Here is a 26,329-nt window from a genome sequence, read left to right on the forward strand (position 1 = left end):
GCGGGAGGGGAGCGGGGCTGAGGGGACGGGGAGGGCGGGAGGGGAGCGGGGCTGAGGGAACGCGGAGAGCGGGAGGGGACCCGCGGCTCAAGGGACACAGAGGGCGAGAGGGGACCCGGGGCTGAGGGGATGGGGAAGGCGGGAGGGGAGCGGGGCTGAGGGGACGGGGAGGGCGGGAGGGGACCCGGGGTTGGGGGACGGGGAGGTGGGGAGGGGACCCGGGGTTGGGGGACGGGGAGGTGGGGAGGGGACCTGGGGCTGGGGGAAGGGGAGGGCGAGAGGGGACTCGGGGCTGAGGGGACGGGGAGGGTGGGAGGGGACTGGCGGCTGAGGGGACCGGGGGGACGCGAGGCGACCCGGGGCTGAGGGATGGGGAAGTCGGGAGGGGACCCGCGGCTGAGGGGATCAGGAGAGTGGCTGGGAGGGTCCCCCCTGACGGGGAGGGTAAGAGGGAGGGAACCCAGGGCCAAGAGTACAGGTCCCGCGTGAGGGCTGGGGAGACAGGCCTGCCAGGGTAGGGGTGCGCAAGGCTGTGTGGTTTGTGGGCTGTTGTGCAGGGCGGGTCCAAGAATGTGGGGGCGGGACTGTCCTGGGGATGCAGGGCCCAGGATTGGTGCATGGGGCTGAGAGGACCAGCATTTGAGCTGGAGGGCAGGAAGGTGACTCCAATCTGAGACCAGGACTTGGATGCAGCTCCACTGGAACTCACTCTATCCTGGGAGCCACCTGGGCACCTGTGCTGCAGATGCAGGATTCGAACCCCGGTCTGGCCACTCTGTTCCCACTCTTCTGCTATGAATGCTGGGCCAGAAGGCTTCTCAAAGCACCCTGGCTTGTCTCACCTGATGGTTCCTGACCAAGACCACAGGGTACCCTCCCCTGGTGGAGGTCCACGGGGCCACGCTAGGCTGGAGTTCAGGGAGGGTGCAGCGACATGAAGGAGCACTGGAGCTGAATGGACCCCAGGGTCCCCCGAATGCTCTCCCAGTCTTGGGGCACCACTTTCCTACCCTTCTGTACTTCTCTACTTTTCCTACCTTTCTCTACCTTTTTCCTTCCTATTTTTGTGTCCCTGCCACACTGTGAACTCAGCCCTATCTTCCTCTTCCCTCTTTGCTTTGGGGAAACCTAGCAAAGTTCATCTAAGGTACAGTACAAGTTACTTTTCTGTTCGATTGGTGACCTCATACTTTCCCCATCTAAAGGACGCCTTAGACCTCAGCATTCTGTCTGTGCAGAAAGTCTCCTACAGCCATCCTGCCTCCCTGCCCAAGCTTGTGAAAAGTTTGCTGCAGATGCTGCAGGAGGATGAGGATCCACACAACCCTGCAAGGCCTCAGGAGCCTCTGGGAGCTGCTTTGTATGTGAGCTGCACTTGTCCAAGCCAAGCTCTGGCAGTTACAGTGGCTGCTCCCTGTGGCTTCCTATCCTTCATCCATGCTCCAAATCTCCTCAGCAACCATCGGCCAAAAAGCTGTGTGGCAACACCTGGCTCAGAATCTGATATCATCCCAGACTAAGCTCTGCCCTCCAGGGTTGCATGTGTGGGTTTGCTCCCTGGTTCTTGGCCTTATACCTGAATGTGTCTCAGAGCACTTGGCCTGCCGACTGTGTTCTAGGAGGGCTCTGTGCTCCAGGTTGTGATTTGGACAACTGGCTTGTGGCCCTCATCCAGTGAAAGGCCTCTCTCCATACACCTGGGGTCTGGCAGTCACACTTCAGTGGCACTGTCAGAGGCTTACTTCAAAGCAGACTCCTATTCCCAAGGAAATCCAGCTTGACAAGGCTTGAGAGACCCCAGGAGGGTAACACAATGTGGCCCCTTCTGGAATATAGCAGACTCTAGAATGACTCCCATGATCCCCGCCTCCTGCTATGCATGCCCTTGTGTGATCTTACCTTGAGTGTGTGCATGACCTGTGCCTTGTTGTAACCAAGAGAATACACAGAGGTAATGGGGTGTCATTTCTGTGATAGCAGTCTATCCCTTGCTAGCTTTAATAAAGTGAGCTGCTAGGCTATGAGCTGTCCTGTGAAGAGGCCCATGTGGCAGGGTACTGGGGTTGCCTCCAGCCCCCAACTAGCAAGAAACTGGGGCCCTCAGTCATCCCATCCACAGGAGCTGAGTGTGGCTAGCAACACTCAACTTAAACACTGAAGCTTAAATGTGAGCTTCAGAAGTGGCTTCTTTCCTGGTCATGCCTGAAGGGGAGACCATAGCCCCAGCTGACACCTTGATTGACGCCTAATGGGACCTTCAGCAGAGAACCCAACAAAGCCACACTTAGGCTCCCGATCTACAGAAACTGGAAGATCATAAATGTGTGTTGTTTTAAGTTGCTAATTTGTAGTGAGTGATGTTCTTATGCAGCATAGATAACTCATACACAGAGAACCAAGGCCATGTGAGAACCCTGTGGGGGCCCCTGCTGCTCAGCCACTTCTCACGTGCTGGGACAGCTATCTCTCTGGCCTCTAGCACCAAGGTCCCCACTATCCCAGGCCTTGACTCTGGGATCAGAGAGGGACAAAAGCCCCATGGAGCCAGGCAGACTCCTCCCTCTGCAGTGCTCCCTGGGCTGCACTCACCTAGCTTGTCTGGCACACACAAGTTGGAGTAGAGGAGGCAGGAAGCCCTGGGAAGGGAGTGGGTGACAGCCTTGCTTAACTGTGGGATGAGTGCCCACCAAATTTCCCTTCCCCCTTCCCCTGCTTGTGAGCCCCCAGGGGACCTGTGTCAGTTCACTTTCTAGAGGCTTCTATGTCCCCTAACTTGGATGACACCCATGGGCCTCCCAAACTCAGCACAAGGAACATATGCCCATGGTGGCATGGGGAAAGAACCCAGCCTGTCCCCTGCCCAGGCTCCTGCACCCCATAGCTGTCACCCCTCTGGAACCTCTCAGGGCAGCACAAGGAGTGGTAGCCTCAGAGTGGCCTTCACCCTTCAGGCACTGTCGTCCTCCAGATTGGCTACAGCCCAGCTCTTGCTCCCATGCCCACAGCCATAAGAGCAGCCACCTCCCCAGGGGTCCATGAGCGCTACTCACCAGGAGCCCACCCAAGCCAGGAGGGAGCTGGGGGCAAGTTCCAACTGGCCCCTTGAACACTGCATACCCATGAACCCAGCAGGGGCATCTGAGGGCAGCTGGGAAGAGATCTGACCACTGAAAGACTATAGGGAACCCTTGAACCTCACTCCACTACCCCACATGGATTTGCTTCCTGTGGGCTGCCCAAGAGAGCCTCTGTGATAAAGGAAGCTTCCGATGATGGGCCACTCAAAATGGCCAAGGACACCTTTCTGTGCTGTCCCCACTCTGCACTCTATCTCCCATCCCACACTGCCTCCAGCTGGAGGGAGGAAGGGAGGGTTGAGAGACCAGGATTCACAGTGTCCCTGCCACACTGTGAACTCAGCCCTATCTTCCTTGTCTTCCTCACAGCCTCTAGCTCAGAGGAGGACCTGGACAAATGGATGATACATAGGCAACCACTCTAATGTTCCTCCTTGACTGTTCTCTAGAGCTACTTAGTAAAGACCAGACTGTGTGGGAGGAAAGCACTGGTAAACTTCCACCCGTAGACAGAAGACCTCAGCAGCCTTCACCATGGGATGCAGCACTTTCTTTATTGCCCATCCAGGGAACAGCCAAGCCAGCTCCATCTGCATTCTGGCTGCAGCGTGTACATTAGGAGACTCAGGGGCCACAGTGTGGGACCGTGCACGCTGACAAGGCACTGGTGGATGCTGGCAAGCAAGTGGACATGGATAGATGAGAATGGTAACTCACAGATGTCCTGGCTTCTGCTGGCCCGGCTGCCAGCCACTGGCTGCCATCACCCTTCTGCCTAGCACGTGTGTACTGTCACACAAAACATCTTGAAGCTTGCCATTAGTGAGCATTCAACAAAGAAGTAAGCTAAGAGAGAAGGAAACAGTGTCTCCTGGAATATACCGCACTCTGCCTGAAATAGGAAAACTATGTTTGCCAGGAAGCAGCAGCAGCAGGAAAGAAGTTATACCAAAAACTACTCATACACCACGGACATTAGAACCCTTTCCTCAAAGAAACACTCATGTTCTGTTGGGTATTATGGACAGGTTTCTTGAAATTTATCTAATAAAGACCAACAAACTTTCCCAGCAACGCCTCTGAGTACCGTGTGAATTCTGGTGTCTTGTGGGAAGTCAGGGTGCCTTCTTTGCATCCAAAGCTTTGGTTCCATTTTAGGAGGGCTGTGTGATGGTGACAAAGGTGTTCTGGTCATTTCTGCTCTGTTCTCAGTTCTGTGAAGTGAGGTGGATGTAATGTGCTGTGGGATGGGGTGCTCCATATGTGTGTGTAGCCTTTACTTTCCAACTTAGTTTTTTGCATCTCTCTTGTGCTGATGAGCGATACCTCTCAGCCTTCATTTGGTCACAGGACTGAGTCTTTGCCTACATCATCAGCTTTTTTGTCCTGCTCTAGCAGGATTAACTCTGTTCTTGCTGCGGATGTCACCGTCACTCTGGAGTCCAGCCCAGTGCTCACAGGCCCGACCAGTTCACCCTCTTCCTTCTCTTCAGGGGAGAAACTTTCTCGGGCATCAAAAAAGGTGATTGTTTCTTCTTGAAGTTTTTGTTCTTCCAGCTCTGCCTCATCTTCAGTGCTTTTGCTTTTCTTGGTAGGAGATGAGGAGAATCCTAATTTGGGAAATCGGAACCAGCCTGTCTTCTCCTGTTTTTTAGGCAGTTCTACCTCTTGTTGTGCCTCAGGCTGTGTTTGAATGGGAGCAGATCTCTGGATGTCATTTTTGGAATCGACACCTGTCTCATCAACAGAAGAGGAAAACCCAATATTTGGAAGCCAAAACCAGAGCAGACCAGATTTTTTACTTTCTGGTTTCTCTTTTGGAGCCCTGCCTTCATCCACCAGTGGTGTGGTTGCCTCTTGGCTATCATCAGGGGGAAACTCAAGAATTTCTACTGGCTCCTCATCTGAACAGCTGTCTGCAAGCTGGTGGCCAGAAGGAAGTTCAAATGTGAGTGTTTGCTGTCCCAGTACATTGATGCTGGAAGAGATCATCTCAAATGGTTCTCCAGTGTCAGGCTGGAGATCTCCAGAAATGGAGTCTACTCCTGGGGCGGCTTGTGTGGGAGGCCCTTCTGCGCCCTCCTGAGTCCCAGAGTGTTGAGTCACTGTTGTGCACACTCTAGCCTGTGTGTGGGGCTCTGGGATTTTCACCTTTAATAAGGAAAATCCATATGAAGGTGTTTGAATCTCTGATGCAGGGATCTCTGATTCCCGCACAATCTGAGTGGAAAAAGCCCTGGGTGCTGAGAGATCTACAAACTCTGGTGTCACTATGCTGTGTATAGTGACTTCTTGACTTTCAACCTGAGCACCCTGAATATGCACTCTGACCTTTGAAATTGGGGAAGCTTCCAAAGGCAGGTTAAGCTCCACAGGCTGCTCCCTGGGGACCCCAGCACCTGCCTTCAGGATGCTGGCTCCCCAGAGCCCTGGACTTTCCTTACAAAGGGCTATGTCAATATTTGCCTCTGGACACTGCACTTCCCTCACAGTGGGGATGAACACGTCATCCTCTGAGCTGGGGGCAGGGAAGGAGAACCTCGGTACCTTTAATTTGGGGAATTTGACAGTTAGTACAGAATCTTCCCACAGTTGATCCATGTTAACCACAGAAATCTGGGATGGCATATCAGTACTTGAAGCTTTCAGTTTAAGTGGACCTTCAGGCTGGGATGACCATGTCTCTGTTTTATCCTCCATGCTGGCAAGGTCATGTCCTGGCTTGGAAAGAGGAGTCTCATCTATTTCTCCTGGAAGAACCTGGGTTTCTGGAAGCCTCATGCCAGGCATCTGAAGAGGGAGAGGTCCTTTGGTTGGATGGATCCCGACCTCAGAAGTGGAAAGCTCATCCCCAGTCACCCCAGCAGTGGAAAGGTGCAGCTTCAAGCCTGTGCTGTCAAGATCACACCTTAGAACATCTGTGGATGATTTGCTCTCAGAAGCTGTCACTTCTGCATCTGCCTCTGGGAGCTGTAGGGACATACTTGCCTCTATGTTTGACCCAGAAACAAGGAACTCTTTGACTCTAGCTGCTGCTTCATCCCCTGTTGCTGCCGGTGCCTGTGTCTGAGCCACTTCCAGCTTTCCAGCCCCGCCTCTGTCCCTGGAAGAGCGCCTAAGGCTGGGCATGCGGAACTTGGGCATTTTAAACCAGCTTTCCTGCGAGTCCCTGGGCGTGGCTTCCTCCTCTGGGCTTTCCACTGTGGGGACTTCAGCATCTGGTTTTCTACAGGATGGCTGGAGGGGGTCTTCAGGTGTGGGAGCGATCCCCTCCCCACAAGGCTGGCTTGCTGGGACATCCCCGAGCCCACATCCTCTGCTGTCATCTTCGGTAGATAGATCATGTTTGGGAAGAGGCAGGTCAGCTTCAGACTGGCTCACCTCCCCCTTGGCCTTGGAGGATCTGAGATCAGGTTTGGCAAAGCCCAAACTGGGAATGCGGACCTGTGGACAGGGGAGGTTCACACCCTCACCTTCTGTGGCACTTGCTGTTGCACCAAGTCCTCCCCCACCACCGTCACTGCTGGCCTTTTCTGTGTCTTGAAAGCTACCCCCTGCTGTGACACTAGAAAGAGAAGGATCCATGTCTCTCTGTGGCAGGCTGACCCCACTCTTAGAAGCCTTCATTTTGGGAAGTGTAAGTTTTGGCATGGCGAAGCCAGGCTTTGTGCTCCTTCCCTTCTCTCCATCCCTCTCAGGAGGCAGATCCATGTGCATGGCAGACTGCGGGGCCACTTCATCCTTGTCTAAAACCAGGCTGAGTTTTGAGTCCTCCACACTGCATTCTGGGTCCACCTTTGGCCCTGCTTCCTTCTTCGGGGACCACCTAAATGATGGAAGCTTAATCTTAGGCATTTTGAAGGGACTCCCTTTCCCTTCGTGGTCAGCATCTTCAGAAGAGGCTTCTCCGGGGGCCGCTACTGATGTCTGCAAGGAGGCCACAAGCTCTTCTGGGTCCTGGGACACAGAGGTGCCTGGGGATGGCAGATGGGTGCTTGGCAAGGGGCACTGCACTCCCTCTCCAGGGCTAAGAGGAGACATGACTGGGGCACCCACTGCTGCATGTAAGTCTCCCTCAGGAACTGACATTTGGGGAACTGAAAACACAAACTTTGGTTTATAGAATTTAGGAAAAGACACCTGACCAAGAGAAACAGGAATCATGGACTTCGGTGGACCAGAGTGACTCTCCGTTCCAGATACTGGAACTCCCTCTGGAGGCTGTGGGTCAGCAGAGCACTCTGTCTTGGGAAGAGGAAACTCAGCCTGAGACCCAGAAGGAATTTCCAGAGCAAGCTCAGGGGCCAAGGCAGCTCTGGGAACGGTCACCTGGTATTTTGTCAGTGTAACACCCTCACAGGGAGAGAGAATAGAAGATTCGAAGTGAGGACCAGTGAGATCAAGCCTGGATGATGGAAACCCAGTCAAACCAAGCTTAGGCATCTGCGTGGATGGCTCTGAACCGCCTGAAACCTGTTGTAATTCACAACTTGAGGATTCTGAAGATGATAAGGGAATCGTCGAAAGACCTACGCTAGATTCTGCACCTGAGACTAAACTATCTTTAGGAGTTTTGGCAGAAGAAAATGAAACTTTGGGCACTTTAAAATGCAGTTTCTTAAACTTCGAATCCACTCCAGCTTCTCCAACAGCAAGCCCCAGGTTACTGTCGCATGATGGATCATGAAGATCACCTTCACGAACAACAGACTCCACAATGGGAAATGCTGAAGTCTTCTCACGGAATGTAACATTTCCTTTGATTGCAGAGGACGACATGGAAACTTTCTTTGACGACCATTCAGCACCAGACGTGCTCAGTTTTTGCACTTGAAACTTGCTGTCTTTTGCAGCTAAATCCTCGTGGACCAGGGACAGGTCCCCCTCTAGCCCCACGCCGTGAAACATGGCTCCTGGGGCCTGGACGTCCACCTCCATGCTGGGCAGAGACACCTCCACATCGGGGACCATCACTTCCGCCTTGAGGCCTTTCAGGTCCAGCTTGCGGCCCTTGACGTCCACCTGGGGGCCCTTGAAACTGGGCATCTGCCCCTTGGGCAGGTGCCCTTTGAGGCTGGCTCCCTCAGGCACGTGGCCCTCCAGAAGCTTCACGTCCACCTGGCCAGCCTGGACCTCCAGGTTGGTGGAAGGGGGCTGAAAGCTGAGGTCACTGGTCTTGAGGTCACCCTGCACGGAGGGGAGGCTCACGTCGGCCTCCACCTTTGGCACAGACACGTCCACCGAGGCCTCAACGGACTTCGCTGGGGCCGACACCCCGAACGACCGCATCTTGAACTTGGGCATTTTGAACTTGCTGTCTTTGGCGGTCACGTCCTTGTCAGCCAGGGACAGTTCCCCCTCCAGCCGTGCACCGTCCAGCTTGGCTCCTGGGGCCTGGATGTCCACCTCCACGCTGGGCAGAGACACCTCCACGACGGGGGCCGACACCTCCACGTCGGGGGCCGTCACCTCCACCTTGGGGCTTTTCAGGTCCAGCTTGGGGCCCTTGAGGTCCACTTTGGGCATCTTGGAACTGGGCATCTGCACCTTGGGCAGGTGCCCTTTGAGGCCGGCTCCCTCGGGCACGTGGCCCTCCGGGAGCTTCACATCCACCTGGACAGCCTGGACCTCCAGCTCAGCGGATGGGGGCTGAATGCTGAGGTCCGTGGTCTTGAGGTCCCCCTGCATGGAGGGGAGGCTCACGTCGGCCTCCACCTTCGGCGCAGACATGTCCACCGAGGCCTCCACGGACTTGCCTGGGGCGGACAGCCCGAAGGATGGCATCTTGAACTTGGGCATTTTGAATTTGCTGTCTTTGGTGGTCACGTCCTTGTCAGCCAGGGACAGGTCCCCCTCCAGCCGCGCACCATCCAGTTTGATTCCTGGGGCCTGGAGGTCCCCCTCCACGCTGGGCAAAGACACCTCCATGTTGGGGGCCGTTACCTCTGCCTTGGGGCCTTTCAGGTCCAGCGTGGGGCCCTTGATATCCACCTGGGGTCCTTTGAGGTCCACTTTGGGCATCTTGAAACTGGGCATCTCCATCTTGGGGAGGTGCCCTTTGAGGCCGGCTCCCTCGGGCACGTGGCCTTCCGGGAATGTCACGTCCACCTGGATAGCCTGGGCCTCCAGGTCAGCGGAAGGGGGCTGAATGCTGAGGTCAGTGGTCTCGAGGTCCCCCTTCATGGAGGGGAGGCTCACATCGGCCTCCACCTTCGGCACAGACACGTCCACCGAGGCCTCGATGGACTTGCCTGGGGCCGACACCCCGAAGGATGGCATCTTGAACTTGGGCATTTTGAACTTGCTGTGTTTGGTGGTCAAGTCCTTGTCAGCTACGGACAGGTCCCCCTCCATCCGCGTGTGGTCCAGCTGGGCTCCAAGGGGCTGGATGTCCACTGCCACGCTGGGCAGAGACACCTCCACGTCGGGGGCTGTCACCTCCGCCTTGGGGCCTTTTAGGTCCAGCTTGGGGCCCTTGACATCCACCTGGGGGCCCTTGAGGTCCACTTTGGGCATCTTGAAACTGGGCATCTGCACCTTGGGCAGGTGCCCTTTGAGGCCGGCTCCCTCGGGCACTTGGCCCTCCAGGAGCGTCATGTCCACCTGGACAGCCTGGACTTCCAGGTCGGCGGATGGAGGCTGAACGCTGAGGTCCGTGGTCTTGATGTCCCCCTGCACAGAGGGGAGGCTCATGTCGGCCTCCACCTTCGGCGCAGACACGTCCACCGAAGCCTCCATGGACTTGCCTGGGGCAGACAGCCCGAATGATGGCATCTTGAACTTAGGCATTTTGTATTTGCTGTCTTTGGCGGTTACGTCCTTGTCGGCCAGGGACAGGTCCCCCTCCAGCCGCACGCCATCCAGCTTGACTCCTGGGGTCTGGTGGTCCACCTCCACGCTGGGCAGAGACACCTCCACGTCGGGGGCCGTCACCTCCGCCTTGGGGCCTTTCAGGTCCAGCTTGGGGCCCTTGATATTCACCTGGGGGCCTTTGAGGTCCACTTTGGGCATCTTCAAACTTGGCATCTCCATCTTGGGGAGGTGCCCTTTGAGGCCGGCTCCCTCGGGCACGTGGCCTTCCGGAAGCGTTACGTCCACCTGGACAGCCTGGACCTCCAAGTCAGCGGAAGGGGGCTGAATGCTGAGGTCCGTGGTCTTGAGGTCACCCATGGAGGGGAGGCTCACATCAGCCTCCACCTTTGGCACAGACACGTCCACCGAGGCCTCGATGGACTTGCCAGGGGCCGACACCCCGAAGGACGGCATCTTGAACTTGGGCATTTTGAACTTGCTGTCTTTGGCGGTCACGTCCTTGTCGGCCAGGGACAGGTCCCCCTCCAGCCCCGTGCCGTCCAGCTTGGCTGCTGCGGCCTGGACGTCCACGTCCACGCTGGGCAGAGACACCTCCACGTCGGGAGCCATCACCTCTGTCTTGGAGCCTTTCAGGTCCAGCTTGGGTCCCTTGATGTGCACCTGGGGGCCCTTGAGGTCCACTTTGGGCATCTTGAAACTTGGCATCTGCACCTTGGGCAGGTGCCCCTTGAGGCCGGCTCCCTCGGGCACGTGGTCCTCCGGGAACGTCATGTCCACCTGGACAGCCTGGACTTCCAGGTCGGCGGATGGAGGCTGAACGCTGAGGTCCGTGGTCTTGATGTCCCCCTGCACAGAGGGGAGGCTCATGTCGGCCTCCACCTTCGGCGCAGACACGTCCACCGAAGCCTCCATGGACTTGCCTGGGGCAGACAGCCCGAACGATGGCATCTTGAACTTAGGCATTTTGTATTTGCTGTCTTTGGCGGTTACTTCCTTGTCGGCCAGGGACAGGTCCCCCTCCAGCCGCACGCCATCCAGCTTGACTCCTGGGGTCTGGTGGTCCACCTCCACGCTGGGCAGAGACACCTCCACGTTGGGGACCGTCACCTCCGCCTTGGGGCCTTTCAGGTCCAGCGTGGGGCCCCTGATATCCACCTGGGGGCCTTTGAGGTCCACTTTGGGCATCTTCAAACTTGGCATCTCCATCTTGGGGAGGTGCCCTTTGAGGCTGGTTCCCTCGGGCACGTGGCCTTCCGGAAGCGTTACGTCCACCTGGACAGCCTGGACCTCCAGGTCAGCGGAAGGGGGCTGAATGTTGAGGTCCGTGGTCTTGAGATCCCCCTGCATGGAGGGGAGGCTCACGTCAGCCTCCACCTTTGGCACAGACACGTCCACTGAGGCCTCGATGGACTTGCCTGTGGCCGACACCCCGAAGGACGGCATCTTGAACTTGGGCATTTTGAACTTGCTGTCTTTGGCAGTCACGTCCTTGTCGGCCAGGGACAGGTCCCCCTCCAGCCCCGCGCCGTCCAGCTTGGCTACTGCGGCCTGGACATCCACCGCCACGCTGGGCAGAGACACCTCCACGTCGGGAGCCGTCACCTCCGCCTTGGAGCCTTTCAGGTCCAGCTTGGGTCCCTTGATATGCACCTGGGGGCCCTTGAGGTCCACTTTGGGCATCTTGAAACTGGGCATCTGCACCTTGGACAGGTGCCCTTTGAGGCCGGCTCCCTCGGGCAGGTGGGCCTCCGGGAGCCTCACATCCACTTGGCCAGCCTGGACCTCCAGATCGGCAGAAGGGGGCTGAATGCTTATGTCCGTGGTCATGACGTCCCCCTGCATGGAGGAGAGGCTCATGTCGGCCTCCACCTTCGGCGCAGACACGTCCACCGAGGCCTCCATGGACTTGCCTGGGGCAGACAGCCCGAACGATGGCATCTTGAACTTAGGCATTTTGAATTTGCTGTCTTTGGCGGTTACGTCCTTGTCGGCCAGGGACAGGTCCCCCTCCAGCCGCACGCCATCCAGCTTGACTCCTGGGGTCTGGTGGTCCACCTCCACGCTGGGCAGAGACACCTCCACGTCGGGGGCCGTCACCTCCGCCTTGGGGCCTTTCAGGTCCAGCTTGGGGCCCCTGATATCCACCTGGGGGCCTTTGAGGTCCACTTTGGGCATCTTCAAACTTGGCATCTCCATCTTGGGGAGGTGCCCTTTGAGGCCGGCTCCCTTGGGCACGTGGCCTTCCGGAAGCGTTACGTCCACCTGGACAGCCTGGACCTCCAGGTCAGCGGAAGGGGGCTGAATGCTGAGGTCCGTGGTCTTGAGATCCCCCTGCATGGAGGGGAGGCTCACGTCAGCCTCCACCTTTGGCACAGACACGTCCACCGAGGCCTCGATGGACTTGCCTGTGGCCGACACCCCAAAGGACGGCATCTTGAACTTGGGCATTTTGAACTTGCTGTCTTTGGCGGTCATGTCCTTGTCGGCCAGGGACAGGTCCCCCTCCAGCCCCGCGCCGTCCAGCTTGGCTGCTGAGGCCTGGACGTCCACCGCCACGCTGGGCAGAGACACCTCCACGTCGGGAGCCGTCACCTCCGCCTTGGAGCCTTTCAGGTCCAGCTTGGGTCCCTTGATGTGCACCTGGGGGCCCTTGAGGTCCACTTTGGGCATCTTGAAACTGGGCATCTGCACCTTGGACAAGTGCCCTTTGAGGCCGGCTCCCTCGGGCAGGTGGGCCTCCGGGAGCCTCACATCTACTTGGCCAGCCTGGACCTCCAGATCGGCAGAAGAGGGCTGAATGCTTATGTCCGTGGTCTTGACATCCCCCTGTATGGAGGAGAGGCTCATGTCGGCCTCCACCTTCGGCGCAGACACATCCACCGAGGCCTCCATGGACTTGCCTGGGGCAGACAGCCCGAACGATGGCATCTTGAACTTAGGCATTTTGAATTTGCTGTCTTTGGCGGTTACGTCCTTGTCGGCCAGGGACAGGTCCCCCTCCAGCCGCACGCCATCCAGCTTGACTCCTGGGGTCTGGTGGTCCACCTCCACGCTGGGCAGAGACACCTCCACGTCGGGGGCCGTCACCTCCGCCTTGGGGCCTTTCAGGTCCAGCTTGGGGCCCTTGATATCCACCTGGGGGCCTTTGAGGTCCACTTTGGGCATCTTCAAACTTGGCATCTCCATCTTGGGGTGGTGCCCTTTGAGGCCGGCTCCCTCGGGCACGTGGCCTTCCGGAAGCGTTACGTCCACCTGGACAGCCTGGACCTCCAGGTCAGCGGAAGGGGGCTGAATGCTGAGGTCCGTGGTCCTGAGGTCCCCCTGCATGGAGGGAAGGCTCACATCGGCCTCCACCTTCGGCACAGACACGTCCACCGAGGCCTCGATGGACTTGCCTGGAGCCGACACCCCAAAAGATGGCATCTTGAACTTGGGCATTTTGAACTTGCTGTCTTTGGCCTCCACGTCTTTGTCGGCCAGGGACAGGTCCCCCTCCATCCCGGCACCGTCCAGCTTGGCCACCGGGGCCTGGATGTCCACCTCCATGCTGGGCCGGGACACCTCCATGTAGGGGGCCGTCACCTCCGCCTTGGGGCCTTTCGGGTCCAGCTTGGGGCCCTTGATGTGCACCTGGGGGCCCTTGAGGTCCACTTTGGGCATCTTCAAACTGGGTATCTCCACCTTGGGCAGGTGCCCTTTGACGCCAGCTCCCTCAGGCAGGTGGGCCTCCGGGAGCGTCAAGTCCACCTGGATAGCCTGGACCTCCAGCTCGGCGGAAGGGGGCTGAACGCTTTTGTCCATGGTCTTGAGTTCTCCCTGCATGGAGAGGAGGCTCACGTCAGCCTCCACCTTCGGCGCAGACACATCCACCGAGGCCTCGATGGACTTGCCTGGGGCCGACACCCCAAAGGACGGCATCTTGAACTTGGGCATTTTGAACTTACTGTCTTTCGCAGTCACGTCCTTGTCAGCCAGGGACAGTTCCCCTTCCAGCCGTGCACCATCCAGCTTGGCTGCTGGGACCTGGATGTCCACCTCCATGCTGGGCAGAGACACATCCATGTCGGAGGTCATCACCTCCACCTTGGGGCCTTTCAGGTCCAGCTTGGGGCCCTTGAGGTCCACTTTGGGCATCTTGAAACTGGGCATCTGCACCTTGGGCATGTGCCCTTTGACGCCGGCTCCCTCGGGAAGATGGCCCTCCGGGAGCGTCATGTCCACCTGGACAGCCTGGACTTCCAGGTGAGCAGAAGGGGACTGAATGCTGAGGTCTGTGGTCTCGAGGTCCCCCTGCATGGAGGGGAGGCTCACGTCGGCCTCCACCTTCGGCACAGACACATCCACCAAGGCCTCGATGGACTTGCCTGGGGCCGACACCCCGAAGGATGGCATCTTGAACTTGGGAATTTTGAACTTGCTGTCTTTGGCGGTCATGTCCTTGTCAGCTATGGACAGGTCCCCCTCCATCCGCGTGTGGTCCAACTTGGCTCCCCCGGCCTGGACGTCCACCTCCACGCTGGGCAGAGACACCTCCACGTCGGGGGCCGTCACCTCCGCCTTGGGGCCTTTCAGGTCCAGCTTAGGGCCCTTGACGTCCACCTGGGGGCCCTTGAGGTCCACTTTGGGCATCTTGAAACTGGGCATCTGCACCTTGGGCAGGTGCCCTTTGACGCCGGCTCTCTCAGGCACGTGGCCCTCCGGGAGCGTCATGTCCACCTGGACAGCCTGGACTTCCAGGTCGGCGGATGGGGGCTGAATGCTGAGGTCATCAGTCTTGATGTCCCCCTGCATGGAGGGGAGGCTCACGTCGGCCTCCACCTTCGGCGCAGACACGTCCACCGAGGCCTCGATGGACTTGCCTGGGGCCGACACCCCGAAGGATGGCATCTTGAACTTGGGAATTTTGAACTTGCTGTCTTTGGCGGTCATGTCCTTGTCAGCTATGGACAGGTCCCCCTCCATCCGCGTGTGGTCCAACTTGGCTCCCCCGGCCTGGACGTCCACCTCCACGCTGGGCAGAGACACCTCCACGTCGGGGGCCGTCACCTCCGCCTTGGGGCCTTTCAGGTCCAGCTTAGGGCCCTTGACGTCCACCTGGGGGCCCTTGAGGTCCACTTTGGGCATCTTGAAACTGGGCATCTGCACCTTGGGCAGGTGCCCTTTGACGCCGGCTCTCTCAGGCACGTGGCCCTCCGGGAGCGTCATGTCCACCTGGACAGCCTGGACTTCCAGGTCGGCGGATGGGGGCTGAATGCTGAGGTCATCAGTCTTGATGTCCCCCTGCATGGAGGGGAGGCTCACGTCGGCCTCCACCTTCGGCGCAGACACGTCCACCGAGGCCTCGATGGACTTGCCTGGGGCCGACACCCCGAAGGATGGCATCTTGAACTTGGGCATTTTGAACTTGCTGTGTTTGGCGGTCACGTCGTTGTCGGCCAGGGACAGTTCCCCCTCCAGCTGGGCATCATCCAGCTTGGCTCCCGGGGCCTGGATTTCCACCTCCACGCTGGGCCGAGACACCTCCACGTCGGGGGCTGTCACCTGCACCTTGGTGCCTTTCAGGTCCAGCTTGGCCCCCTTGATATCCACCTGGGGGCCTTTGAGGTCCACTTTGGGCATCTTCAAACTGGGCATCTGCACCTTGGGCAGGTGCCCTTTGAGGCCGGCTCCCTCGGGCCCGTGGCCCTCCGGGAGCTTCACGTCCACCTGGACAGCCTGGACCTCCAGCTCAGCGGATGGGGGCTCAATGCTGAGGTCAGTGATCTCGAGGTCCCCCTGCATGGAGGGGAGGCTCACGTCGGCCTCCACCTTCGGCGCAGACACGTCCACCGAGGCCTCCATGGACTTGCCTGGGGCTGATACCCCGAAGGATGGCATCTTGAACTTGGGCATTTTGAATTTGCTGTGTTTGGCGGTCACATCCTTGTCAGCCAGGGATAGGTCCCCCTCCAGCCACACGTCATCCAGGTTGACTCCTGGGGCCTGGATGTCCCCCTCCATGCTGGGCAGAGACACCTCCATGTCGGGGGCTGTCACCTCTGCCTTGGGGCCATTCAGGTCCAGCTTGGGGCCCTTGATATCCACATGAGGGCCTTTGATATCCACTTTGGGTATCTTCAAGCTGGGCATCTCCATCTCAGGTAGGTGCCCTTTGAGGCTGGCTCCCTCGGGCACACGGCCTTCAGGGAGCGTCACGTCCACCTGGACAGCCTGGACCTCCAGGTGAGCAGAAGGGGACTGAATTCTGAGGTCAGTGGTCTCGAGGTCCCCCTGCATGGATGGGAGGCTCACATCGGCCTCCACCTTCGGCACAGGCACGTCCAACGAGGCCTCGATGGACTTGCCTGGAGCCGACACCCCGAAGGACGGCATCTTGAACTTGGGCATTTTGAACTTGCTGTGTTTGGTAGTCACGTCCTTGTCGGCCAGGGACAGTTCCCCCTCCAGTCGTGCATCATCCAGCTTGGCTCCCAGGGCCTGGATGTCCACCTCCACGCTGGGCTGGGACACCTCCACGTCGGGGGCCGTCACCTCTGCCTTGGGGCCTTTCACGTCTAGCTTGGGGCCCTTGAGGTCCACTTTGGGAATCTTGAAACTGGGCATCTGCACCTTGGGCAGGTGCCCTTTGAGGCCAGCTCCCCCGGGGATGTGGCCCTCTGGGAGCTTCACGTCCACCTGGACAGCCTGGACCTCCAGCTCGGCGGAAGGGGGCTGAATGCTGAGGTCAGTGGTCTTGAGGTCCCCCTGCATGGAGGGGAGGCTCAGTTCGGCCTCCACCTTTGGTGTAGAAACGTCCATCGAGGCCTCGATGGACTTGCCTGGGGCCGACACCCCGAAGGATGGCATCTTGAACTTGGGCATTTTGAACTTGCTGTCTTTGGTGGTCACGTCCTTGTCAGCCAGGGACAGTTCCCCCTCCAGCCGTGCATCATCCAGCTTGGCTCCTGGGGCCTGGATTTCCACCTCCACGCTGGGCAGAGACACCTCCACGTCGGGGGCCGTCACCTCCGCCTTGGGGCCTTTCAGGTCCAGCTTGGGGCCCTTGACGTCCACCTGGGGGCCCTTGAGGTCCCCTTTGGGCATCTTGAAACTGGGCATCTGCACCTTGGGCAGGTGCCCTTTGACGCCGGCTCCCTTGGGCAGGTGGGCCTCCGGGAGCGTCATGTCCACCTGGACAGCCTGGACCTCCAGCTCAGCGGAAGGGGACTGAATGCTTTTGTCCGTGGTCTTGAGTTCTCCCTGCATGGAGAGGAGGCTCACGTCAGCCTCCACCTTCGGCACAGACACGTCCACCGAGGTCTCGATGGACTTGCCTGCAGCCGAAACCCCAAAGGACGGCATCTTGAACTTGGGCATTTTGAACTTACTGTCTTTCGCAGTCACGTCCTTGTCAGCCAGGGACAGTTCCCCCTCCAGCCGTGCGCTGTCCAGCTTGGCTCCTGGGGCCTGGATGTCCACCTCCACGCTGGGCAGAGACACCTCCACTTCAGGGGTCATCACCTCCGCCTTGGGGCCTTTCAGGTCCAGCTTGGGGCCCTTGAGGTCCACTTTGGGCATCTTGAAACCGGGCATCTGCACCTTGGGCAGGTGCCCTTTGAGGCCAGCTCCCTTGGGCACATGGCCCTCCGGGAGCTTCACGTCCACCTGGACAGCCTGGACCTCCAGCTCAGCGGATGAGGGCTCGGTGCTGAGGTCAGTGGTCTTGAGGTCCCCCTGCATGGAGGGGAGGCTCACGTCGGCCTCCACCTTTGGGGCAGACACGTCCACTGTGGCCTCAATGGACTTGCCTGGGGCTGACACCCCGAAGGATGGCATCTTGAACTTGAGCATTTTGAACTTGCTGTCTTTGGTGGTCACATCCTCGTCGGTTATGGACAGGTCCCCCTCCATCCGCGTGTGGTCCAGTTCGGCTCCCGGGGCCTGGATGTCCACCTCCACGCTGGGCAGAGACACCTCCACGTCGGGGGCCGTCACCACCGCCTTGGGGCCTTTCAGGTCCAGCTTGGGGCCCTTGACATCCACCTGGGGGCCCTTGAGGTCCACTTTGGGCCTCTTGAAACTGGGCATCTGCACCTTGGGCAGGTGCCCTTTGACGCCAGCTCCCCCAGGCAGGTGGGCCTCTGGGAGCGTCACGTCCACCTGGACAGCCTGGACTTCCAGGTCAGCGGATGGGGACTGAATGCTGAGGTCTGTGGTCTTGAGGTCCCCCTGCATGGAGGGGAGGCTCACGTCGGCCTCCACCTTTGGCGTAGACACGACCACCGCGGCCTCCATGGACTTGCCTGGGGCCGACACCCCGAAAGATGGCATCTTGAACTTGGGCATTTTGAACTTGCTGTCTTTGGCAGTCATGTCCTTGTCAGCCAGGGACAGTTCCCCCTCCAGCTGTGCGCCATCCAGCTTGGCTCCTGGGGCCTGGATGTCCACCTCCACGCTGGGCAGAGACACATCCATGTCGGAGGTCATCACCTCCGCCTTGGGGCCTTTCACGTCTAGCTTGGGGCCCTTGAGGTCCACTTTGGGCATCTTGAAACTGGGCATCTGCACCTTGGGCAGGTGCCCTTTGAGGCCAGCTCCCTCAGGCACGTGGCCCTCTGGGAGCTTCATGTCCACCTGGACAGCCTGGACCTCCAGCTCAGTGGAAGGGGGTTGAATGCTGAGGTCCGTGGTCTCGAGGTTCCCCTGCACGGAGGGGAGGCTCACGTCGGCCTCCACCTTTGGCACAGACACGTCCACCGAGGCCTCGATGGTCTTGGCTGGGGCCGACACCCCGAAGGACGGCATCTTGAACTTGGGAATTTTGAACTTGCTGTCTTTCGCAGTCACGTCCTTGTCAGCCAGGGACAGTTCCCCCTCCAGCCGTGCGCTGTCCAGCTTGGCTCCTGGGGCCTGGATGTCCACCTCCACGCTGGGCAGAGACACCTCCACGTCGGGGGCTGTTACCTCCGCTTTGGGGCCTTTCAGGTCCAGCTTGGGGCCCTTGATGTACACTTGGGGGCCCTTACCGTCCACTTTGGGCATCTTGAAACTGGGTATCTGCACCTTGGGCAGGTGCCCTTTGAGGCCGGCTCCCTCGGGCACATGGCCCTCCGGGAGCGTCACATCCACCTGGACAGCCTGGACCTCCAGCTCAGCGGAAGGGGGCTGAATGCTGAGGTCCGTGGTCTTGAGGTCCCCCTGCATGGAGGGGAGGCTCACGTCGGCCTCCACCTTCGGCGCAGACACGTCCACCGAGGCCTCCATGGACTTGCCTGGTGTCGACACCCCGAACGATGGCATCTTTAACTTGGGCATTTTTAACTTTCTGTCTTTGGCGGTCACGTCCTTGTCAGCTAGGGACAGTTCCCCCTCCATCCGGGTACCGTCCAGCTTGTCTCCCGGGGGCTGGACGTCCACCCCCACGCTGGGCAGAGACACCTCCACGTGGGCGGCCGTCACCTCCGCCTTGGGGCCTTTCAGGTCCAGCTTGGGGCCCTTGACGTCCACCTGGGGGCCCTTGAGGTCCACTTTGGGCATCTTGAAACTAGGCATCTGCACCTTGGGCAGGTGCCCTTTGAGGCCGGCTCCCTCGGGCACGTGGCCCTCCGGGAGTGTAACGTCCACTTGGCCAGCCTGGACCTCCAGATCGGCGGATGGGGGCTGAATGCTGAGGTCCGTGGTCTTGAGGTCCCCCTGCATGGAGGGGAGGCTCACATCGGCCTCCACCTTCGGCACAGACATGTCCACCGAGGCCTCCATGGACTTGCCTGGGGCAGACAGCCCGAAGGATGGCATCTTGAACTTGGGCATTTTGAATTTGCTGTCTTTGGCAGTCACATCCTTGTCAGCCAGGGATAGGGCCCCGTCCAGCCGCGCGCCGTCCAGCTTGACTCCCGGGGCCTCGTGATCCACCTCCTGGCTGGGCAGAGACACCTCCACGTCGGGGGCCGTCACCTCTGCCTTGGGGTCTTTCAGGTCCAGCTTGGGCCCCTTGATATCCACCTGGGGGCCTTTGAGGTCCACTTTGGGCATCTTCAAACTTGGCATCTCCACATTGGGCAGGTGCCCTTTGCGGCCAGCTCCCTTGGGCACGTGGCCCTCCGGGAGCTTCATATCCACCTGGACAGCCTGGACTTCCAGGTCAGCGGAAGGGGACTGAATGCTGAGGTCCGTGGTCTTGAGGTCCCCCTGCATGGAGAGGAGGCTCACGTCGGCCTCCACCTTTGGCACAGACACGTCCACCGAGGCCTTGATGGACTTCCCTGGGGCCGATACCCCGAAGGATGGCATCTTGAACTTGGGCATTTTGAATTTGCTGTCTCTGGTGGTCACGTCCTTGTCGGCCAGGGATAGGTCCCCCTCCAGCTGCGCGCCAACCAGTTTGACTCCTGGGGCCTGGACGTCCACCTCCACGCTGGGCAGAGACACCTCCACATCGGGGGCCGTCACCTCCGCCTTAGGGCCTTTCAGGTCGAGCTTGGGGCCCTTGATATCCACCTGAGGGCCTTTGAGGTCCACTTTGGGCATCTTCAAACTTGGTATCTCCAACTTGGGCAGGTGCCCTTTGAGGCCGGTTCCTTCGGGCACGTGGCCTTCCGGGAATGTCACGTCCACCTGGACAGCCTGGACCTCCAAGTCAGCAGAAGGGGGCTGAATGCTGAGCTCAGTGGTCTTGAGGTCACCCTGCATGGAGGGGAGGCTCATGTCGGCCTCCAGCTTCGGGGCAGACACGTCCACCGTGGCCTCCATGGACTTGCCTGGGGCTGACACCCCGAAGGACGGCATCTTGAACTTGGGCATTTTGAACTTGCTGTCTTTGGTAGCCACATCCTTTTCTTTCAGAATTTGTTCCTTTTTCAAGGGTTTTTGGTCATGTGTTAATTGTAATTTTGTTTCGTTTGTCACTGAGTCTCTATCTTCCTTGTCTTTTAGTCCTGCCTCTGTGCCTCCCTGCTCTCTTCTGTCGGCTGTTGCTATGGCCTCTCCTGCCCTTTCCTGCTCTGTGTCTTGTGTGGCTGTTTCTCTCCCTGTCTTTGCCTGCTTGCTTGGCGACCATCCTAAGGATGGTATCTTGAACTTGGGCATTCTCATCTGTCCTTCTCTGTCTTCCCCGACCTTGTCCTGTTCCTGGCTGATCCTTGTCCTCTGTAGTCCTTCTCCATCTCCTTCACCCTCTTGTGCTTCTGCGTGTATGGCTGGCTCCCTGCCTGGTTCCCACCCTGCTCCTTCCACCTCCTCAACATTCAGGCCAGTACCCACTTTTGAGGACAGGTCCTGTCTCTTCCCTCGCTGTGGGGCACTAATGCGCCTTTCTCTTTCTGGCTCTTTTTCGGTGGAAAATGCAAATTTTGGTGTCTTTAAATCGTGTACTCGCACCCTAATTTTGGGTGGGCCGATCTGTGTGCCTCCTTCGGTTGTGTCTCTCAAGGACAGTCTGGCGATCCCAATTTCCAGGCTCTGCAGTCCCTCACCTTCACCCTCCCAGCTCATTGCAGGAGTTGGCTGGGCCCTGGGCTTCCTCTGGGCCACTGCTGTCTCCTGTGCCTGCCCCTCCAGGGTCTTTCTGTGGAACCTGGCTGCCCTGAGTCCCCCTTCCTCAGGGGTTCCCTCACAAGCTCTAGGGTCACCCAGCTCTGTGGGCAACTGCGTCACTTCTCGATCCTGTTCTGCCCTCTCCTCTCTCCTGCTGCCTGTGGCAGCCCCAGTGTCCTCAAGGCTATCACCCCAGGGCCCCAACTCTTCCAGGACCCCAGCACGGCCCACCCCTCTCTGGGACCCCCCGCCTGGCTCTCCTGTTGATGAGGGGCCCTGTCCCGAGCCTGTCCTGAATCTCAGGTTGAGGAACTTCTGCCTCCTCTGGCTGCCCGGCCCTGCCTTCTGCTCTTGGCGCTCCACTGCAAGCTGGGCCTCTGTGTCTGTGCTTGTAGGGGACACGTCATGTGCGTCCCTGGGCTCGTGGGCCTCTGACGAGCTGTGTGACCTCTGGGGTCCTGGCCCCCGCTTGCTCTTTATGGATTGAAATTTTGGCCAAGAGAGCCTCTCCCTCTGGGTCTGCCTGCCTCTCCCCACCCTGGGTTTGGAGATGAGTCTCTCTTGGTCCCCATCTCCTTCCAGAGTTTTCGTGGGGGTCTCTCTGCACCCATCAGCGACATCCGTGTCCTGAAACATAGGGAGAGGGAATCTGTTGGTAGCAGTCCAAGAAGCCTGAGACCCTGGCCCAGGGACAGACGGATTGGGAGTGCTATCCCCTCCCAGGCTCAGCCAGCAGGGTAGTGAAGCCAGCTGGGGCCCTGCCCCACGGGCATGGTGGTCTCACCTCCTTCTCTTTGCCCTGTGGGCCGTGCTGGGCATCGCTGGAAGCCCACTCTTCATCCTGTGGAGCAGGGAGCTGCCGTCTGATTTTGAACTGAACCCTGTACGGCTCTGAGTACTGAAGGATTTTGAGAGCATCTTCATATTTTATGTTGTCAAAGAACACGGTTGCACTGAGCAGCTGATCTCCTAGACCAAGAAAGGGCCAGGGCCACGTGTGTGAATGAGATGGGGTCTGCTATCTTGCCTTGGCTGGCGAGGAGGGACCCAAGGGCATGAATGGGGAGATCCCACTGAGTCTGCCCCACCAGCCCCCACTGAGTGCCTCAGGCACAGGGAAGGTGGATGGGGTCCCCCATTTTACTAGATGCAGTGGGTGATCCCAGCCTCAAGCGGCTGAGCAGAGACGTGAGGAGGTCGTCCTAGGCTCCAGGTGTGGCTCCTATCCCCCTCAATGCCCCCCTCCAGGTCCCTCCCATCCTGGTGGGGAGAATGGGGACCCCAGGGATGGAACTGCCATGGCACCTTCTCTCAAGTTGAAAAGCTTGGCAGCTGAGGAGTCCTTCAGCACTTGCTTGACAAAGATCCCCTTGTCCCCACCGCCTGTGACACTGTAGCCACTGGCTCCCGCCTCCACCTCTGTCTTCAGCGTCACCTCTGTTGCCTCCTGCATGGACTGGAGCAAAAGCACATCAGGGTGAGCAAGTGCCAGTCCCACTGTAAGCATCCCTGCTGGGGCCTGAGTCTCCAGAGGATGGGCACCCCACCATCCTTCCCATTAGCCTGAACAACTCAGAGCGGGGGGGGGGGCACCCACTGGGTGGGCTCAGCTAGCTGTGTCTGAGCTCTGGAGGACGCCAGCTGGAAGCTTCCAGAACTCTTGTCCCCACCCCAACCTGCCAGGACTTAGGCACAGCCTGTCCATGCCACCAGGCCCAGCAGGGCACCAGGAGCAGGGCAGAACAACTTCTGCTTTCCCTGTGGCCAGAGGTTCCCTTTTCAGCTCCTTTGTGCATTCTTCACAAACACATGAAGTATGAATTGTGTGCAAGACACCTGATGCTCAAGACAAGGAAGAACAGCAATGCCAAGGAAAATACGGGACATTGGGTGCAGACTGCCAGACCTGGGACAGGATGGGGCCTGTGTCCTGCAGAGCTCTTGGACTGCTGGGGAGTCCAGGAAAAAAAAAAAGAACAATTGCTTTAGAGGCAGAGTCCCCTCATCACTGGGTGCTAGCAGAGTCTAGCACCTTCCATAGTTACATGGCCTGGGTGCTGACTGGCCCTTTCAGCCCCGTGACTTGAATATGCAACAGACACCAGCACTGCCCCATTGTACAGAGGAGGAAATTGAGATCTGCACAGCCAGGTCTACCTGGCCGGGAGCTTGGCTATGCATCAAACTCCACACCAGGGAGGACTGGGGAGGGTCAGAACCAGATTTAGCCTTCTGGAGCCCCTGCCTTTCCCCAGGCCCGACAAGGGGGACGAGAACACCCCACCTCCCCAGGGCACGGGGCACACTGCCAGCCTCTTTGCTCCTCCCCCGCCTGCTCTGACCTCGGACTCTCTGGCTGGATCCTTTGTGGACGGACACACCTCTGTGACCCTCAGCTCCTTCCGTACCCACCTCTGGACGACTCATCCTGAAAAACGTCCGTGAGTCCCCTGAATCCCGCTTCCACCAGGATCTCCGTCTCCCAGCGGAACCTTGCCTGCCGGGAGTGTCTTCCTGCAGCCACAAGAGTTGGGAGTTAGGCACCTGCTCCAGCTCAGGGACAGGGAGGGGCACAGGAAGGCTAGTGCCAGACCAGGAGCCCTCCCTTCAGAGGGGCCCAGAACCTCCAACATGCAGCTGTGTGCAGAGGGAGCCAGGTCCCTCCAGGCACATCCACAGAGAAAAGGCAACTCTCGGCCTTCCTGCTTCCCGACAGGGCCCAGCCTACAGCCCACAGCGCCCACAGGGAAGCCCCACAGCAACTGAAGTTTTGTATGGAGGGAGATAAGAAATTCAAATTGTACAAAAAGGAATCCTTTCATAGACATGGCTCCTCTGATCCCTTCCCCAAGTCCTTGTCTCCAGAGGTAGCCATGGGGCCCTGTCCCCAAAGACAGCATGAGTGTGTTACACAGGTTCAGGTATGCACACAGCCTGTGACCCTGAAACATACACACAGTAACACGAGGCCTGTCCCCATCAGCCCACACGCATGCTCACAAGAGCTGCAGGGCACCTCCATCCCACTGTGCCCTGGCCAGGCACAGGGAGGAACTCAAGGGCACAGAGTAGTCTGAGAGGACATCTGAGTGGGCACTGCCCAGTGGGCAGCAGGGCAGGGCGGCAGGGCTGCACAGTCATGAGTGAGTTGCCCACACAGGGCGATGCAGGAGGAGATCTGGGTGCCTGCGGGGCTCTGCCCAGCAGGTTCACCTGGAGTCCAAAGTCAGCAGCCTCAGTCGTGTATTCGTAGACAGGTGAGGACCCCTGTGGCCGTGGTCGAATGACCTCATCTGCAGGCCCTTCAGTCACCTGACAGGAGAGAATCCAGTTACTTTTGCCACTCAGTTCTCCCAGGGCCCAGGGAGAATGGGGGCAGGGTATGAGGAGGCCACACTTCCTCCCGCTCTCACTTACAGAGTGGTCATCTTCAGTTTCTGCATCTGGCTCCCTGGGCTGCAGCTGTCGGCCAGACACTGCAGAGAGAGTGGCTGTCAGTGGAGATAAGCGGGCTGGGGGAGCAGATCGGGGCCCGGGGAGGGAGCCAGGAGTGTATGTACACTGTGGAGGTGGCATAGTCCTGTCCTAGACACTGGATCTGAGAGCAAATTCAGGGGCCAGGGGAGGATCTACAGCTATTGGGCTGGAGGAGCTGTGGCATCAAGTCAGGGGGCAGTGAATTGAGACTGGACTTATTCCAAGTTGGAACAGATTTAGTCCAAGAAAGTTACTAAACAAACACAAGGTGTTAGTTATTGCATGACCACACCCTGGGAGGATCAGAATCCAGAGTTGCTAGAATGTATTATCTAAAATATCCAGCAGCCAACAAAAAATTACAACTTATGCAAAGAAACAAGAATGTATGATCCATACCGAGAAAAAAAAGGGGTGAATGGAAAGTATCTCTAAATGTCCATCAATGTTGGGTTTAATACAGACTTCAAAGAAACTATTAAAAGTTTGTTCAGGCCGGGCGCGGTGGCTCACACCTGTAATCCCAGGACTTTGGGAGGCCAAGGAGGTATATCACCTGAGGTCGGAAGTTCAAGACCAGCCTGACCAACATGGAGAAACCCCATCTCCACTAAAAATACAAAATTAGCTGGGCGTGGTGGCGCATGCCTGTAATCCCAGCTACTCAGGAGGTTGAGGGAGGAAAATCACTTGAACCTGGGAGGTGGAGGTTGCGGTGAGCCGAGATTGCACCATTGTACTCCAGCCTGGGCAACAAGAGTGAAACTCCATCTCAAAAAGAAAAATAAAAAAGTTTGTTCAAAACACACAAAAAAAACCATGTTTGAAAAATTAATGGAAAATATGTTAACAATAACTCAATGAAGAATCTCATAAAGTAATAAAACTTATTTTTTAAAAGGCAAGCAAAAATTCTGGAATTGAAAATTTACTACTGGGGTTCACCAATAGATTTGAGACACCAGAAGAATTATCAACTTGTAGATTAATATAAATTAACCAATTTGAAGAAGGGGGTCAGGAGGAAGACTGAAGAAAAACAGAGCCTCAGAGCATTAACCATAAGATAAAGAGACAGAAGAGAGAGTTGAAGAAGTGGTGGCTGAAAACAATCTGCAGAATCCAAGAAGCTCGACAAAACCTAAGCAGGAGAAACACAGAGATCCACACCTGGACACATGACAGTCAAAATGCTCAAGAGAAAGGGACCTATCACATAATAAGGGCATAAAAATACAACTAACATCTGAATCACATCAAAACCGTAGAGGCCACAAGAAAGTGGAGCAATATATTCAAAGGGCTGAAAGAAAATGTTGTCAACAAAGAATGTGATATTAAGCAACCTATCCTTCAAAAATAAAGGCAAAATAGTCTGGGCATGATGGCTTATGCCTGTAATCCCAGCACTTTGGGAGGCTGAGGTGGGACGATAGCTCAAGCCCAGAAAT

General features: G+C 58.0%; 2 protein-coding genes across 3 annotated transcripts in view; one reads left to right on the plus strand and one right to left on the minus strand.

Annotated features, from left to right (window-relative positions):
* Positions 1–4,151, plus strand: part of PLD4 (phospholipase D family member 4) — a 14,754-nt gene extending 10,603 nt beyond the window's left edge. Inside the window, exon 12 of one of the 2 annotated variants that reach the window (XR_004057281.1) lies at positions 1,206–4,151. The gene's annotated coding sequence lies outside the window, so the exon portion shown is untranslated. The remainder of the gene's footprint in view (positions 1–1,205) is intronic. The other variant, XR_004057282.1, reaches the window with a different exon arrangement.
* The window catches only part of AHNAK2 (AHNAK nucleoprotein 2), a 32,062-nt gene continuing 9,344 nt past the window's right edge, over positions 3,612–26,329 (minus strand). Inside the window, exons 2-7 of the mRNA XM_030930432.1 lie at positions 24,819–24,877; positions 24,615–24,713; positions 23,814–23,915; positions 22,707–22,857; positions 22,186–22,370; positions 3,612–22,028 (exon numbers count right to left, since the gene is read on the minus strand). Of these exons, the coding sequence (XP_030786292.1) occupies positions 4,422–22,028; positions 22,186–22,370; positions 22,707–22,857; positions 23,814–23,828 (17,958 nt within the window). The 5' untranslated portion in view covers positions 23,829–23,915; positions 24,615–24,713; positions 24,819–24,877 and the 3' untranslated portion in view covers positions 3,612–4,421. The remainder of the gene's footprint in view (positions 22,029–22,185; positions 22,371–22,706; positions 22,858–23,813; positions 23,916–24,614; positions 24,714–24,818; positions 24,878–26,329) is intronic.

The sequence above is a fragment of the Rhinopithecus roxellana genome, chromosome 5 (assembly GCF_007565055.1).
Source record: "Rhinopithecus roxellana isolate Shanxi Qingling chromosome 5, ASM756505v1, whole genome shotgun sequence".
Classification (NCBI taxonomy): Eukaryota; Metazoa; Chordata; class Mammalia; order Primates; family Cercopithecidae; genus Rhinopithecus; species Rhinopithecus roxellana.